The sequence below is a fragment of the Vulpes lagopus genome, chromosome 1 (genome assembly GCF_018345385.1).
Source record: "Vulpes lagopus strain Blue_001 chromosome 1, ASM1834538v1, whole genome shotgun sequence".
NCBI lineage: Eukaryota > Metazoa > Chordata > Mammalia > Carnivora > Canidae > Vulpes > Vulpes lagopus.
Genome location: NC_054824.1, coordinates 38,455,511 through 38,474,857, shown reverse-complemented (window position 1 = coordinate 38,474,857; position 19,347 = coordinate 38,455,511). Strand labels below are relative to the sequence as shown.

General features: G+C 31.9%; 1 protein-coding gene across 27 annotated transcripts in view; it reads left to right on the top strand.

The window, feature by feature from the left end:
• RIMS1 (regulating synaptic membrane exocytosis 1) overlaps nucleotides 1-19,347 on the top strand; it is a 477,727-nt gene that overhangs the window by 299,189 nt on the left and 159,191 nt on the right. For 26 of the 27 annotated variants that reach the window (XM_041766486.1, XM_041766386.1, XM_041766468.1 and 23 more), the window contains exons 7-9: nucleotides 12,560-12,627; nucleotides 13,403-13,513; nucleotides 15,669-15,768. In XM_041766486.1, the coding sequence (XP_041622420.1) occupies nucleotides 12,560-12,627; nucleotides 13,403-13,513; nucleotides 15,669-15,768 (279 nt within the window). Of the gene's footprint in view, nucleotides 1-12,559; nucleotides 12,628-13,402; nucleotides 13,514-15,668; nucleotides 15,769-19,347 lie in introns of those variants that run through there. The other variant, XM_041766494.1, reaches the window with a different exon arrangement.

The following is a 19,347-nucleotide window of genomic DNA, read 5'->3' as shown; positions in this document are numbered from 1 at the left end:
AGAATAGAGTTGCAACAATTACCTTAGCCTGGTTTCTTTAAAAATATATTTCAAACATGAATAAGCATTTTCTACTGAAAAGTAAAGACTACTTACAGTCTTGCCATATAGAAAGAAATAAGATTGAGTTTAGGAGATGTCTATTGACAGACTCTTTCATTTTTATTATTTTATTATTTCTTTTAAAGATTTTATTTATTTATTCATGAGAGACACACACACAGAGAGAGAGAGAGAGAGAGAGAGAGAGAGAAAGAGAGAGACAGAAATATAGGCAGAGGGAGAAGCAGGCTCCATGCAGGAAACGCTATGTGGGACTAGATCCCAGGACTCAAGGATGACACCCTGAACCAAAAGCAGGTGCTTAACCACTGAGCCACCCAGGTGTCCCCAGACTCTTTCATTTTTAAAAGAAGATAAGCTTTTAATTTGAGTTAAGGTATATATAAAATAAGTCCTTCTGCCATCAAAAAGAATGAAATTTTGCCTTGCAACAACATGGATAAAACTAGAGGGTATTATGCTAAGGAAAATAAGTCAATCAGAGAAAGACAAATATGATTTCAGTCATATGTAGAATTTAAGAAACAAAACAGAAGAACAGAGGGGATGAGAAGGAAAAATAAAATAAGAACAGGGAGGGAGGCAAACCAAGAGAGACTTTGGGAAAGATTAAGGTAAACTGATTTTTTTCTTAATATTGGAACTATTATAATCACACTAATTATTTGATCTTTATGATGGGCTTCATCCATTTTTCCAACTCATTCTTGCTGTGATCAGTAAAACATTATAACTAAAATTTGGGTTGGTATATATGGAAATGAGGTGCAGTATAATTGTTATTGTTAAAATCATTGGAATTATTCAATCTTAAATGTGCTTTTAATTATTGGGAGAAATTACCTAAAAATATTTACTGTCTTTGTGAATGAAATCATTATGTCTTAATCAGGAAAGGTTTGTTATAGATTTGTAAAATTTGCATTAGAAAACAGGTGAAAAATCATTATTTTTAACATTGTTGAAATAACAATTTAGTCTTTTTTCATAAAAGAGTTTCTTTTTTTTTTTTAAGATTTTTATTTATTTATTCCCGAAAGACATAGAGAGAGAGAAAGAGAGGCAGAGGCAGAAGCAGGTCCATGTGGGGAGCCTGATGTGGGACTCAATCCTGGATCTCCAGGATCAGGCCCTAGGCTGAAGGCAGCACTAAACCTCTGAGCCACCTGGGCTGACCCATAAAAGAGTTTCAAGAATAATTGACAGATTTAATGTCATTGAAAATTTTAAATATCAGTGAAAACCGTATTCAGTTTCAGTTTTTTCACCAAATAGTTGTTAATTTCACAATTTAATTCAATTACATGATCAATCCCCTAGAAAGAGTTTTGTTTGCTTTGCTCTTAAAAAGGCAATAATTTTGATCAAGAATATTTAGAAGACATTTCAGCTACTCTGTGTATAGTATGTTTTGCAAAGAACAATTAATTCTATCTTTCCCATTTCTTGTACTAAATTCACAAAATGTCAAGAAATAGAACAGAGGGAGAAAATAAGAATTAATGTTTATCATTCATTGAATCCTTTATTACATCATAAATCAAAAGCAGTTATTTGATAAACAATTACTGCATGTCTGTTTTTTGTTGTTTTTATGGGTAATGATGTAATTTTGAAATGGTGAAAACTCAGATTCAAGTCCGTAATTCTTGATAGCTAAATTTTCCAACATGCCAAATATTTGCCAACCAGCTTGTTGTTGATGATGCTACTTGTTTGTTATTTTACTTAAAATCTTTTTCATCAGTATTTGTATATTACTCTTTCATTTTTAGTTTTAAATTAAACCAGAACACCAGAAAAGGAGATTTCATTCTATTTTTTTAAAAGTTTATATGCCACAAAATAATTTTTTTGGTTGTTGCCTAATGTGTATTGTTTTGACATCAGTTATTATGTTGCCCATTGGTGCAGTTATGTTCTAGTGCTACTTAAGTGTCATGGTGTTGAGGTCATGTATATCCTTAACCAGTTTGTTTGATTGTTTTTTTTTTTTTTAATTTTCCCTTTCTCTCTCCTTGTGAATTCTTATTGCTGTTAGTGTGCTTGTCCTTACCAACACAATGCATGTTCACTGGCCCTGTGGAGTTGCAAAACAGAAAAACTCAGGATTTTGACTAAAATTGTGAGGATCCAGGACTTTTGGAAGAATAAAATCTAGGAGCTCAGATTTGTTTGTTTGTTTATTTATTTATTTATTTATTTATTTATTTATAGATTAGAAGTTTTTTTTTCATTTGCTTTCCATTCTTTGGCAATATTTCCAAATAGATAATTTGCTGAGATAATTTGCTATTTTCTGCAATCTGCTGTTTAAGCTGTGTATAAATCCATGCCTGTATATCAGTTGCATTTTAGTTAAGTGTTTCTTATTGCATCAAAGGTATGTGGAGAGTGATGGATGGAAAATTCTATATTTTAATGAAAATAGAGTTATAATAAATTTTATTTTATTTTAATTTTTGCTTTGATGTCTACCTTAATATCAAAAGTTACTTAAGGTACCTACCTAAATGTAAAAGCATAGCCATACGAAATAAGTTAAAAATGTGTAGAAAAGATTGGTAAGAAAAAATAAGGGAAGAAAATTAGGCTGCAGGTTTAACCATGAACATTCTAACATGTGCTTTGATAAATGTACCATCAGTTATAAAACTTCAGCTTCTGTCACATGAAAATAAACCTAGTCTAGTGCACACAAATTTTTCCTGAGAGTGACACAGAGGGAAGTTTCTTTTGTTCACAGAAGAGATAATCATTATCAGAGCATGATCCATATGAGTAACATCATCACCATGACTCATAGAGTCATATGTTGAAGGACAATATATGAAAGGAACTATGGAGGCCATTGGGGAGAAGGGGGAGGGACTATGTGAAATGTAGTGTGAAACCAAGACCAAGTGCTTGGTTGTGTGATGCTCTGGATTAATTCAGAGTTAGATTTTAGAATATCTAAGTTGACTTCCTGCATATCCCTCACAAGGATAAAACATGTCAAAAATATTGAGAAACACTGTATTCCAAAATATATTCTCTCTGAAGTACACTTGGGAATAGTTCAGTGCAGCTAGGTAATTATGGAATCTTGGATTTAAACATCTAGGCACACTGGGCATGGATTGCCTTACATTCCTGAGTAGAAGGTCATCTCATTCTTCTCACCAGAGTACCTGTGACCCAGCCAGAAAATCATATTGGGCCCTTTAAGTCTGGACTAATGAGACTTCTGATTTTTTAAAATAACAGTTTTTTGCTATGAAAATGTTATCTAAGATGAAGCTATTTTGAAATTATTATTTTAGAAACATAATTTTAGAATCACTTATTCAACCCTTAAATGTTTAGGAACTCTGGAAGAGAAGTTCTTTCTCGAGTCAATAGGTTAATATTTGACCAACCTTAATATATTTTGCTTTATAAATATAAATGTATATGTGATCTAAATGCATTGTGAATATTGTTCCTTCCTTTTGTGCTTTCTCTTGCCTGATTATCTTCCATCATATGGAGTTTGAGTATAGTTGAAAGCTTTATACAGTCTGATCACATTTGCCCTTTGGCAGAGATTTAGATAGTGATCTGACAGTATTTTGCAACCTGCTTTCCTATACCATAATTTGGAAGTTTGTAAATATGGATACTTCACATTTTTCTCTATAACAATGTTGAGGCATAAAATATTCTCCAAATTTCTATGCCTAGCAATTTCCCACTGCCAGTATAGGGGTCATATATATATATAACTATATATATAAAATATATAAATACAATGCATATAATAAATATATATAATGTTCTTTAATATATCTATAATTATTTATTTGAATACCCAAAATAAAAACAAGTGAATAAAAAAATAATATAAAAACAGGGGAAAAAACATATTTACAGTAACTTTCTTTGATAGACTCTGATTTTGAAACATCTGTTTATATTACCAAAACTGTTTGCTAGAGTGTATTTATTTCCTACCTATTTCCTACTAATAATTTTACTACATATTTTTAAATGATAAACAGTATCAGTCCCTCATAAGTTCTTCCATTTTGTTCTGTGTTCCCTTGGAATTCATCTTTATCATTATTTGACTATTATTCTTGTTATTTATATCACTAAAACTGTGATAATGTATCAATCTCTGTATTTTTTCATTTCCATGTCTTTGGGATGTAGAGGCTGGCAGAAGTTGATTTGACATTCAGAATTATTATTGCAAATTAATATTGTTTTGCTAGTTTTGCCTTGGTGTGAGGTCTGGATAAAGACTAACATTTTCCTTTATCAACGATATTTACATCTAGAGTGCTTTCTGGTAATGTCTCTGCTGTGAACTTGCCCAGCACTACAATTTCTTAAACCTGTGGTTAACGTCCAGTCCCCAAACAATGAAAACGTATAAACCCCGATTTTTTCCACAGGGTTTCCTGGCTGGTTATTCCGAGGCTTTGCACGTGACAACCTGTTCTCCCACGTGAATGGAATACTCAGTCTCAATGTGGAAGCCTGGTCAGTTGGAAAGTTGCAGTAAAATATTTCCCTCCTGTGTGCAGCACTTCCAAATTCTTATTTATGTAGAGTCATTGTGTTAGAAAAAAAAGAAAGGTTTCCATAAGACTGTTAATTTTGTGCTTTGCTATCCAGGGTACTTTACTCTTATATATTTAGATTCTGAGAAAAAAATTTCTCAGTCATTAGACCTCAAACCATATTTATACATGAAATTTATTCCTTTCTAGACTATTATATGTAGACATCTTTTTGCCCTATCATCAGTAATCTTAGACTTTTCTGTAGATAATTTTTATTGTCGTTTAATATAGATAATAAATATAGTCTGGTCTAGATTTCCTGAAGACGATGAACATCCTTATTATTCTAAGGCATAAAGGTGTGTGTGTGTGACTGTGTGTGTGGTTTTTTGTTGTTGTTTCGGGAGTTTAAATTAATCAACTTCTTCTGAGGCCTGCAGCATCAGGTCAGTGCAGAGATTAAAAATAAGGATGTCGTCAAGCATCACGATGCTCATTTTGGAAGTGGTGTTTTGGAAGTGTTTCTGAACTCTGAAGTGGCATATAGTCTCAAAAATCTAAGTTTATATACTTTTCAAAACTAGGAAAAATTAAGTTGATGATCAGTGTTAAGTATCTCAGATAGCTTTTTACCTCTGAATGTCTTTTAGCTTACGTAAGTAAATCCACAAAATTTTCTGTGCTTTTCCAAAGCCCCATCATTCTGGATGACTCAAATACATCTTTAAACTTATAATTGTTTTCTTAAGACCATCAGTCTTGTTATTATTTGGGTAATTTCTCTGGGAGTATAAACTGAAAAAAGGAATCTTAGGAAGTTAGGATGCTTATAGTTTATTAGAATATAAATATTAAAATGTATTCCATAACTAATGTCCATACCTAATAATTTTTAGGGTATAATACAAGCTGGTTTCAAGGAAACTTTTTCAAGGATATCTTGAATCATCAGAAAAAAAGTATAAAGGAATGTAATAGCCTACCTGTGTCATGATTCAGAGTAATTCATCACAAATATTTTGCTGATACATTGTATTTTATTTTTCCACATTAAAACATGATCATATAAAGAAGAAATGATGAAATACTTATTTTTACATTAAGGATACATTATGCATTCTGATCAAATTAATTGCTTCACTGTCCAGATAGAGTTAGAGGTTAATCTATATACTTAATGTGTAGATTACCTGACAATACTGTAAAAACAACTGTTTTCTTAATACCTTAGGCTCCCCTTGGCTTTATGGAAATTAACAGGAAGATGTATGTTACTTTTTCTATATGTGATAGCCTTTTTCCTCATCCTTCATCAATTCGTATTAAAGAAATATTCATTCACTCTGAATAGTTGAGCAATTGTTTTACATTAGGCCAATTAATTTCTGTAAATAAAGTGACTAACATCTTTCTAAGCCTAATGCAGAGCATATTTTGCAAAGATTGCTCATATTATGTATATTTTAGTTATAGCTAATTAACTATAAATGTGAACTCTAACACCATGATTTCATAGTCCTAATTTCAGTTGTGTAGTTATATAATAAAATCTATTTCTGAAGTCCTTTATAATTTAAGAAGTTGGCACATCTCATTTAATCATCATGAAACTTTTACAAGAAAGTGGCATTATCCTCATTTTATAGAGGAGGACAAGGTTTATAGAGATGAAGGTACATTATCAAGAATATGGCAGAGTTAGGAAGAGAGTCACAAATCTCTAATGTCAAGTAAAATGCCCTTTTTACACGAAAGCTAGTTTTTATGTTTTATAAGAAAAAACATAATTATTAGTTTCCAATACAAGATAATGCTATTAATAGAAGAATTAAAATAGAGTGAAGTTCTCTGATTATTCAAGTTTCCAAATAAGTAAACTATGGGGACAGTTCCTTAATTTTTACCTGGCGTTAGAATTGACAGAGGTAAAAAAAAAAAAAAAAAAAAAAAAAAAAAAAAAAAAAAAGAATTGACAGAGGTGCTTATCAGTATTATTATTGGAAATATGTTTTAGTAAATATTTTTACACTCTAATGACAACTTGCATGTCTGTGGTGCTTTATAATTTGTAAAGCAATTTCATGTACTTTATCTCAGATAACTCTTAAAAGAACAATAGGATTCTATAGGAGTTAACTCTGAAGTTGAGGGATTATCTGAATGCCTGAGCTCAGAGTTCAGTCACAAGTGTTGATTCTGAGTTTCATAAAACTGCTTTGTAGAAATTGTGTGGTAATCGTGTTGGTGTTCCATTAGCACTCAAAATCACCAAAAAGTACACATAATAACCAGAGAAGTACTAGCTCCACCAAATATGTTAATGAAATTCTAGATGAGCTTCCAAGCCTCCATTCTTGGTCCCTAACAGTGTTAAACAGAGAAGGCACTACAGGCCCTTACACAAATATCTCATCTTTCTTTGGAGGTAGTTCAGCTCTGAAGGTTCTATGAGTATAAATGGTTTCTGAATACAAACATCTTTGTACATCATTAACTTAATAAATAATACTGAATGCATTTATTTGAACCATCAAACTCTTATACCAGGGAAAGAGTGGTATTATTGGCTCTCTGATAAAAACAGAGCACATTGTTAACAAAGGGGAATTTTGAAAGTGAAATTTATGACAAGCATACAGAGAGTAGCCAGTCTAGTAAATCCCTACAGGCTAGATATAATGTAATTCTTCCAGCAAATAGCACCTTCTGTGTGTGTGTGTGTGTGTGTGTGTACGTGTGTGTGTGTGTACGTGTGTGTGTCCTGAGCCAAAACCAGAATTTGGAATTTATATTACTTAGAATTTTTGAAGAAGTTCTTGCTGAAGACCAGTGGTGTGGAGATACCTCTAGCCATGCCTCAACTGACACAAATTCCTTAATTATGCAGCATTTGCTGTCAAATTGTGGAGTGAACATTTGTGTTCAGTAAACTAAATGAAATCACTAAAAAGTGTTTTACTATTCTAGGGACTTATACTGATATTGATTTTGCATATACATAGTATTTACATTTATTTATAGGCTTTAATATTTCACTGATTATTAAATTTTGCAAGTATATCTTCTCATTTTATTTTAATGCCTGGATTCTAAGACCTATGAAACAATATTTGTTTCTTATCCCTGACTGCTAATTTAACCTAAGTAAAATTAGGCTTTCTAGGACTTTGCTGTATAGCAAATTATTGCTTATTTATTTCAAAGTTAGTTCCACTGTCCTTTTTTAATTTAGAGGTGGGAGCAGTCACACTTGACTTTTATAGGCATGGAACTATCTGCAATAAACTTCTAAAATAAGAGGAAATTATTTCAAAATGGTATTTTCATTATATTAATCAGAAGTTAAGATTTTTTCTGAATTCTTAGACTTTGGATATCAATTCCTATTTATGAAAAGTAGGCATTTGTAAAATAAAAGGATTTAATATGTGTAACATTTTCATTACATTATAACTAAAGCAGTATTTATTAACTTGTGTGTTAACCATGGTACTCAGTGTAAAAATACCCCACCTTGTCTCAAATTAAAAACTCATTCTTGGAACTTGCGTTGGTTTTTGTGTGTGCACTGCATATCTATTCAACATGAATGTCTGTTCAACAAACATTTTTACCTAGTATTTTAATTTGTTTATGTGCTGTGCTATAATAAAGTATATTAGGATTTATTTAATTTTACTTAGTCCCAACACACATCCTATTACAGAGGATAAATAGAAATAAAAGAGGGAAACAGTTTAAGAGGTACAGGAAATCTCTGATAAGGATGATTCTACTGATTTTTGGACTATGAATTTTTGGATACCAACAATCTGTTCTATATAGGAAGAATAATTTTCTTTGAGATGACAAGTAGCACAATTATGGATATGTATTTGGAACTGTGCACAGTTACTGTGAGTCAATCTTGGAATCTGTTTCAGTCCCATCTTTTATCATCATTCATTATAATGAGGTTAAAAATATGCTGTGTATTTCTTCTGGAAATGGAAAAGAAATCCAAATTTTCTAATATTTAAAGGTTTTGGTGTAGATAATCTTTCCTTTACTACCTATAAATTAGATACACATTCCACTTAGTCAAGTGTAATTATCATGTAAATTGATAGGTATTTATTGTATGAAAACAGAATTATGGTTTTATCTTTATGGTTTTAATATACTCCTACATTATCATGCATTTGTATAATTTAGAAAGAATTTTTGTTCAACTGATTTTGATCCTACTGGAACCCATTGTGCTTTGACATTAAGTACAATAAGATAAAAAGTTTTAAATCATAGAGGCACATGTTTACACATTGTTACATTCTCTCTCTCTCTCTCTTTTTTTTTTTTTTTTGTTACATTCTCTAATCATAATAACTTGGGGTGGGAAAAGTTAGTTCTCTTTACAGAAGGTTCAGGAGTCATTTAGCTGACTTTTATTCTTTCAGTGAAAGTTGAGTGCTTATTAAGTTTAATTAACTACTTTTTCACAAGGGATAGGATAAAAGTCTGTTTTTAAAGTCTTAAAAAATAATACTTAAAATTATAACACTTCATTGAACTTCAGCTGTTTATGAACTCAAACAATTTCAGTAGACTCAAGCATCTGATATATTCCCTGGATCTAAATTAGTGATAATAGTAAATTTGTTCCTTTATAGTTAGTTATATTGAACATTAGAACCAAAATTCTTTTGTATTCAGTCCATAAGCAAATACCCTGAATTTATCATTTTGTAGTCATGCTACTTGGAAACCAATCTCTTTAATTACCTATTAGAAAAATAATCAAGGAAAATGTTTTATATTAATGAAATACTGGATTCTGAATATTTTAGGAGGAAGTTTTGTTGAATGTTGCCTAGTCCATTAATAATAAAGAAATGTGACTTATAAAGACAAATTACAGTACTTAAAAAATCAATATTATCTTTAAATTTTAGTAATTATGTGGAAAGAAGAAAATAAGTTTAAAACTACGTATTTAGATTTTAGAATTTATTTTTCATAAGTCTTTAAGCAAAAATGTTATATTTTAATGACTGATGATGAAGTTTGTGATAAGAAAATTCTTATAAACTGTTCAGAATGTGAAGCAAGTATAATTATATACTGAAATATATACAAATATTATTGTATTGGTATACAATACTGAATGACCTCTTAATTTACATTTAGGAGCAGTTTTAGTATATATGAACAGTACTATGTATGACCAAAATTATCACATTAAACCAATTAAATTAGACTCTCCATTCAAGATCATTATTTTTTTAAGATTTTATTTATTTATTCATGAGAGAAGAGAAAGAGAGGCAGGGACACCGGCAGAGGGAGATGCAGACTCCAAGCAGGAAGCCCAATGCAGAACTCGATCCCGGGTCTCCAGGATCACACCCTGAGTGGAAAGCAGAGCCACTGAGCCACTCAGGTGTCCCTCAAGATCATTATTATATAAAGGTTGTAGATGATAGGATACCATTACTTGAAAGCATTGTTTTTAGATTAAAATGTGCTCAGTATCCTCACCAAAACGTACTAGAAACATAAGCTTTTGTTTTTTTGTGTATAAGGAGCACTTTTGGCACAGGGAGTATTCATCAGATATCTATATCCAGATTTAATTAGGACAAGATGATTGAGACACAGAGTGAACCACCATACAAGGAGTTGATGCATGAGCCAGACAAGGATACCAACAAGAAGTACAGTTTTTAATATCTAAGTTATTGAAGAATACAAAAAACTTCTTTTAGAGTCTTTAAAATGGGATGGATTTTGTCATATTTTTAACCTCAAAGATTTTTTCAAAGCAGCTAAGCTTTCAACTTAATGACTAATTTTCTTTTTTAAGCCCCACAAATCTCAGTGATTTTATTAATTTATCACAGTATTTCAAAATGAGTCAGCATTTAAGAATCCCTGGGTAGCTTAGTGGTTTAGGGCCTGCCTTTGGCCCAGGGCATGGTCCTGGAGTCCCTGGGATCGAGTCCCGCATCAGGTTCCCTGCATGGAGCCTGCTTCTCCCTCTGCCTGTCTCTGTCTCTCTCTGTCTCTCTCTGTCTGTCTGTCTCTCTCTCTCTCTGTGTGTGTGTCTCTCATGAATAAATAAATAAAATCCTTAAAAAATAAAAAAAAAGAAGTCATCAGACTTTCTTAGGGAAAAAGCTTTGTGAATTGTTACAATCTTTTGAATGATAATTGTAGTTGCTACTTAAAACTGCTTACAATTTTATAGTATGATACATAGTTTTTCTTTCAAGAGGAATGGTATCATAATACTAAAGACAAAACAACTTTAAAAATAAATATATGGGCAGGGGATGAGCAAAATGGGTGAAGGGAAGTGCAATATACAGGCTTCCAGTTATGGAATGAATAAGTCATGGGAATAAGAGGTACAGCATAGCAATACAGTCAGTGGTACCATAATAGTGTTGCATGGGGACAGATGGTAGCTACAGTTGTGGTGAGCACAGTATAAAGTGTAGAGATGTTGAATCACTATGTTGTACATGTAAAACTAATGTTAACATTGTATGTCAACTATATTCAAAGAAAAAATTCTCGTAAAAAACATGATGTTTTACAAACAGTAAAAATAAAGGATTAAAAAAAACCTTTTACAACTTTCCTTATATTCCATTAACTGAGGTGATCCAAAAGAAGAGCAGAAATCTATAATCATTGGCACCAAGCCATGTACACATTTTAAAGTATGTGATTTTGAAAGGGATATGGACTCTGTATGAAACAGAAATAGAATATAGTTTCTGCTAATGCAGTTTCTAGTATTTACCCCTTCCCAGAATATACTACCATGTACATGACATATTTAAAGAACATTTTAGTATTTATTGCAGTATATATAATATTCTCCCTTCAGCCTTTCTAAGACATTATTTAAAAGGAAAAGAGAAGCAACTACTAAGAAACTTAAATGTATAGACTTCTTTATGCCTGTGGATTTTAATCATTTTTACATTTTCTCTCACATTTCTGTTATAATGCCTATATCTGCCATGCCTGTCATCTACATACAATTCTTTGCTTATGTACTTCACAGATATCAGCCAGACACATTTTCCCAACATTAAGCTAGATTTCTGTTAGTTGGCATGCTTGACTCACTTTCTTAATCATCTTCTCTTTCAAGATCCATCAAGAGAAAAATTTTCATGTATTTAATCTAACATTTAAGATGTAAAAGATCATTTATTCTCACATTCAAAGGCCATACTGGCCTTTCTTCCTATGCAAATACTGAAAGCACTGCTGCTTTCCATTAATTGTCTTCTTTTTTTTTTTCAGGCCCTTTCTTTAGCATATTTTTAAGCCAAAAAAAAATCAAAATTAAAGTTTCATAAGCTCATGCTTACAAAATTAGTATTTTTAAAGTTTTCTAAAGTCTTTTTTATGGCTTAGTAAAATTGAATTTTCTGTTCGTTGTATTGTACTCTTGCTAAAAGTTCTTCTTGATACTTAGTTTATTAAACACTATGTTCTAAAATGTATTCCCTATTGCCAGTTGATGAGGGAAGAGGATTGAGACCAAATATTAATTTTGAAAGGATATGATATAGTTCAGAAGAGTAGAAAAAAGAGACACTAAGTTTTAATACTTAGTTCAATGAATATAATTTCTGCCACTATCACTAGATGGCAGGCTATGCCTTGGTATAGTTAGTCTTTTGAGGGAAAGTAGTGGGTTAATCCAGTTCTTTCAGTACTTTTTATGTGTGTTTCTTTAATGAAAATAAAAGGTAGTATGTAGTATTAAGTGCATTTATAACATATCCATTCCAAGAATTCAGGTCACACCTTGGCAATACAAGGGTGTATCATTCTGGGATGTACACACTGAAGATTATGGTATTCATAACCCTTTGCTTTATAGATGAAGAAGTCATACTTAAAATGATGCATTCTCCACTTTAAAACATTTAAACACTTTTAATTTTTTTCCTGTGGTGCAGGTGATTTGGATTATTACTGGTTGGATCCTGCTACGTGGCATAGCCGGGAAACATCACCTATTAGTTCGGTAAGCTTTCTGGGAAGTGAAAGTTTGGAGCTTGGGGACGATATGTGCTGTTCATAGTCCTGTGTTTTATATATGATAGATGACAATCTTACTCCATTTCATTATATGTACATTTTAAGAGAGAAAATATTCATTGCAATTTAAGGCAATGCAGTTTATTTTTTTAATATTTTATTTATTTATTCATGAGAGACACACACACAGAGAGACAGAGACATAGGTAGAGAGAGAAGCAGGCTCCATGCAGAAAGCCTGATGTGGGACTCGATCCAGGACTATAGGATCACGCCCTGGGCCAACGGCAGGTGCTCAACCGCTGAGCCACCCAGGCATCCTGGCAATGCAGTTTAGAAGGGGAAAAAAAATCACTGAATAAGTATAATAAATTTTAAATTTAAGCAAAAAACAATTGATGACTATATATAAATTAGATATTATTTGGTTAATGATATTAACAACTCAAAATACAGAATCATTTTTTCTTTATATAGGCAGATATATTTTAAATTTCAATTTAATTCATTTCAGAACAATTTTGTAGAGATTTACTTAATTGCTGATACTTTCAGAACTATTTAGTTTAAGAGTCTACTACAAATAAAATGTAGCTGTAAATGCAAATTGTTGTAAGCCTAGGGTAGAACCCACCAGAATAAAGAATTCCTTCTAGAGAGCCTTTACCTGAGGAAATAACATCATGCTACAACCAATAATTATGTGTCTATAGGAAAGAAAATAACTTACCTTTTTAAAAACTTTATTCATGTTTTAATAGCATCCTGTAACGTGGCAGCCATCTAAAGAAGGAGACCGATTAATTGGACGTGTTATTCTTAACAAGAGAACAACCATGCCCAAAGAATCAGGTGCATTACTGGGTCTGAAAGTAAGTATGCTGGTTTAAAGTGTTTCTTAAGGGCGGATCACAGTATGGGCTGCATTCAGCAGTTTCTAACTGATTTTTATTTTTTTATTTTTATTTATTTTTTTTAAGAATTTTTTTTTTAATTTTTTATTTATTTATGATAGTCACAGAGAGAGAGAGAGAGGCAGAGACACAGGCGGAGGGAGGAGCAGGCTCCATGCACCGGGAGCCTGATGTGGGATTCGATCCCGGGTCTCCAGGATCGCGCCCTGGGCCAAAGGCAGGCGCCAAACCGCTGCGCCACCCAGGGATCCCCTCTAACTGATTTTTAAATATCTTCCTCTCTTCTCCAAAATAAAGTCCTTCTTGTGAATATATCTTGTTAATATACTGATGTCTTAATGATAGATTTAGTGTTTTATATGGATTAATATTTCAAAATCATTTTATTAATATGGCATACAGATGTGTTAGGAAACTGCCATAAAATAGAGGAAAATAAAGAATTTTTATCTGGGTATAAAGTTCAAGGACAATTTTTACATTAAAAAGATTTTAATGGATGATAGTAAAGTTAGATAATGTGAACTGCATAATTTTATTATATCTTGACAAGCAACATAAAATATCATTAAAGAGATTGTTTCCTAAGTATAATGGAATTTATGGTAATACCAAAAGAGTAAAATGTATCTTTTAAAAATATTAACTGATTCCCATTGCAAAAAATTATGTTTTGTTATCGAAAAAATATATGTATACATTTTACCTTATTATATGTTTGCGTGTATATATTATATCACATGGTTTTTATTTGCTTTCAGAAACTTAGAAACGCATTCAAAGTTGGGCTTTAAAATTATTTACCAATGTATTATACTATTGTTGTGTGATAGTTTGACTTCTTCAAAACCATTGACTATTAATCCAACCAAAACTTTTCTTCAGTTAATGCACATAATATCACCTCATCAGTTATTACCATTAATTTCTCTTGCTATGAGATAATTCTGATTACCTCTACTAATGAGCATGTCCCAAAGAATTGTGGATCAACCTCAAGCTTTGGGAATTTGCCCTGCACTTTTAATTATACATACTTAGCACCTGCATTGGGAGAAATTAAATTTAGAAACTTTCAGATGTATGTAATTTTAGTTACAGTAGAAAAGCTAGGTAAAAGTGTTAAATATTTAGTAAAATAACTCAGACTTCAAGAGTTAGATTAGAACACATACATATTTCAGATGAAGTCATGAATGAAGATGGTCAATAGCAGAGATAAACTTAGGCTATTCCTCATTATACCATGGTGAATTGCTTCCTCAAAGTAGCATATTCTTGGTTTGAATCTATAGTCATTATGTCTTAGGTCTATATTGTACTGAAGGTATACGAAAGAGTTAAAGAACTTATGTGGCAGTGGTGCATCATGTGCATATAGACCTATAATTCAAATGGTTGGCATGAATTTTGAGGATAAAGAAAAATGAATCCTAATGTAAACTATGTCACACACTACTGTAAGTAAGTCTGGAAGACCTGGCACTTGTCTTGTAAGGATATACATTACTCATGGTGCCCTTGCATATTGTTAGGTCAATATAAGTAATCAGTATATGAACTTCCTTAGGACACAGGATCATCGATCATCTCAAATATAATGAGATATTTTCTTTTTAAAACTACACTGCCACTCCATGCCAGTGTAGCTCAGTTGGTTAAGTGTCTGGCTTGTTTTTAAGATTTTATTTATTTGAGAAAGAGAGAGAGCACAGCAAGAGGTTTGGGGAAGAGGATAGAGAGAAGCACACTGCCGGCTGAGCAGGAAATCCAAAGCGGGGCTCTGTCCCAGGATCTCAGGATCACAACCTGAGCTGAAGACAGACTTTTAACCACCTGAGCCATCCAGGTGCCTCAAGTGTCTGACTCCTGATCTTAGCTCAGGTCTTGATCTCAGGATCACGATTTCAAGCCCTGCGTTGGGGGCCTACTTAAAAAAAAAAAAAAAAAAAAACATACTGCCACTCATTTAATCAAAAATATATTTCAGTTTATTAATGTACCTACACTCAATCCTAAATACATTGTAAGAGACTGTAGGAGTAATTCCTCAAAGTAATAAATTTATGTTTTGATATGAATTTTGGGAACTTATAAATTTATTATTGTCCAGGTTGTTGGAGGAAAAATGACTGATTTAGGACGTCTTGGTGCCTTCATCACCAAAGTAAAGAAGGGTAGCCTTGCAGATGTAGTTGGACACTTGAGAGCAGGTAAAGTTTCTTTTTAACATTTAAACAGTGTGTACTCTTTGCATGAGATGGTGGTTTTCAATTTGGGGTAAGTTATATATAAGTCAATTAAATAAATAACTAATCTTAGTGCATTACTGAAGACTTTTTTCCTGGTGTGGATATTTATTGATGGCAATAATAGGTAATGATACATCAGTAGCAGTTTGGAGAGAGTAAGATTAGGAATCTTTGTTTCAATTTGTGTAAAAGTAAATAGATACAAAGTGCTGCAGGATTACTAGTTTATGTAGATGGCTGCATAATGTTGCTACAAATCCAAAACAATTTAGCCTTGTAGAAAAAATAATATAGTTAATTAATTCCTTAGTTTATATTTTAAATTGTTATAATTACTGAAGTTTTTCACAATGGTCCCCAAACACTTACCAGTAGTAATTTTTAGTAAAATACAACCACAGTCACATTTCTTACACAGATTATGTAATAAAATAGTTGTTAATTTAATTGTGGCATTATCATACACATGCAAAGGTGCTACTTCTTGATATTTGGAAATTTTCATAATGTTGCTCTGTAACCTTAACATATAACAAAATCATTTGATAATTCAGATATACCATATTCAGCAGCAATCTACTTTAAAATCTATTTTTGTTAAATTGTTTACTCTTCATTTTAGTTAAAATTCTGTTAACATTTTTTTTTCTGATTTACTTCACAGTTGAGTATAAATCTTTCGGTTGGAATGTCTGCTTATGTATTTGAAAGACAATCACAATAAAAACAGAAAGCTGAACTTCAGAATTGAGGATGAATAACTCATAGCCCATAGAAAAAGAACATTTCTAGGCTATTTTCAGTTTTTATACCTTAAGATTGTAATTACTGAGACTTTTAGAAAAGTGTTCTATAACTGTTAAAGACATTTTTGTTGTAATTGATTACCAGGATATCAGTTCAAAGTCATTTAAGTTTTCTCTCTTTTTTTTTTTAAGATTTCATTTATTTATTCATGAGACACACAGAGAGAGGCAGAGACATAGGCAGAGGGAGAAGCAGGCTCTCCAGTGGGAGCCCGATATAGCACTTGATTCTGAAACTCTGGGGTCACGCCTTAGCGGAAGGCAGACACTCAACCTCTGAGCTACCCAGACATCCCAGGTTTTTTCTTTGATAGAGATTCCCTATGCAGGTATTGTATAGGGAGAAAACCCAAATCAGAGATCTTTCTCCATCTACAATACATACAGCTTTGAAGATGTGTAGAGGTATAGTACACTGTTGTTTATCATCAGGAACTAGTTATGATTTAATAAGAAAATAACTCAATCAAGAGTGACTGTGTCAATAAACTAAGTCTTGTTTGTCTCTAAGGCTGAAAAAGTCAGCCTTAGAAAGTTTGAGAATCCCTTAAAAAAAGTATAAGAATCCCTTAAGTCAATGTGGTGCTCTGATCTAACTATAGAAATCTGAATTTGCAGATCAGATTATAAACATAATGGCTTTTGGTCTTTGTATTTTAATACATGATTACATAAGAGAGTCAGTGAAAGGTTTTTTTCTATATAAAATATCCCTTAGTGATAAATTTCATTTATTTATCACCCTTAATATACCTTCAGCCTGAGAAACTTAAATCTAAAATGTTAAAAGCTCAGCTTAAATAAGTATAAACCATACAAGTAGACTTTCACTTCAAGCAATTGATGCATTTGAAAAAGTGTTTTAATGAATTGGATCATATATTCTGTTTGATTGACATTATAATTTAGGAATGATCTTCCTTCTATTTGCACATAAACATCACTGGCCTCTACCGTGCTGTGTTTTTTTATTAGCTTGACCTTTGTTCATCATTTGCAATTAATCTTTAATTTTGCGGTAGCTTTCTCTACTGCTCTTTCCCCTTGAGTCCATGTACTGTGCTACAACTTGGCTTACTTATCAAAAACACAGAGTCGACACTGACATGCTCCTTATTAAAGCCCTTCACTGTCTTTCTGTCATCATCTGCCTAAATCAAAGCTCTGTAGTTCTGTTCTCTGCTAACAGTTCCAGCCACTTCCATTACCATTCACTGTCCCTTCTGTCATGGCGGTCTGCCTACAGGTCCCTGGGAAGCTGTCCACCTTTAAGACCTGATTACCTGTTCTCTACTTGGTTACTTTTCTGCTCTGTGCTCTGCCTATTGAAGTCCTCCCCATCCTTCAAAACTCAGCTAAAATTGCCTTAATTTTCAACTGTTTCTTGATATCTCACCTGGAACACTAATTACTATATCTCCAGCACTTACCTGGCTCTACTTCTGTTCCTCAGATGAACTATCATGGTGTGTAACCTTGTAGTAAAGATATTCATTCCTTTCTTTCTTCTCTGCCACCAAATGTAAGGCCAGAAGAAATCTTTCTCATCTTTCCATCACCATAATCTACATCTCTGCCTGAAGATATTATCCACATAAAAATAAATATTGTTAAACTATCTTCTACTTTAGGAGGTATTGATTTGTAAATGAACACATGCACTAAGTTAATATGGTATTAAAATATATGCTTAAAAAATAAAAAAATAAAATAAAATTTATGCTTCCAGGTTGCTGTCTATAAAGAGAATTTTATAGTTCAGGGCTTTTGCAAAATGTTGACTGCAGCTTATTACTGGCTAGTTATATTAATTTAGTGGTTTGTATCCATTTTTTTAAAAATGAAATAAAACATGATAGAATAAGAGATATCAGGGTAAGTATTCTTTCAGAAAATATTTTTTCATACATGCACACATACATATATATTCACATGACATAAACTTTATTTCCTTTGTCAAATTTAAAAGACTGAATATATTTTAATTTTATAATTTAATTCCTTTTTTAACATCAATTTATATTCATAGCCTATTTTAAAAACTTTGCTGGGTAACTTCTTAGGTCAAACTATTAGAAGTCATTTAAATGTTGATACTAACCATACTCTTCCAAACCAAAGCAGCATCACATGCCTTTCAAATATTTGTTTTATATTTTTGAGTAAGCAAACATTTGGGAAAAAATACCTTAAAATGGTTCTAGTAAAACAAAATTTTTCTACTTCTTTTTAAAGACCTACCTAAAAACAAAGATTTCATGCTTACAGTTAGCTTTCATATATATAATGATTGCATTGATTCATCAGCTTATCCTATATTTACTTAGCTAGTAAAATGTTTAGGCACTGAGAACAACAAAATGAACAGAAACAAACAAACAAAAAATTAAGACACCTCAAAGTATCATTGAGGTTGGGATATTTCAGCTAAGCCTACCATTGTGAATTGAAAGGGTACTGTGCAGAGAACCATTTGGGATCTAAAATTTCTTTAAATAGTCATGAAAATAAATAATTTTTCCCAAATGATCAATTGTGAAAAGTCTAGTTAAAATATCAACAATAAGCATTAGCTCATGTATTTTAACATCATATGACCCTACTTGATTAATCTTAGAATATTTAACAAATTAATGAGTACTATGTTAGTTTTATTATAAAAATATTTTCTAATTTTATGTTAATGCTCACAATATATATTATATATAGAATGTGTGTGTTATGAACATCTGGA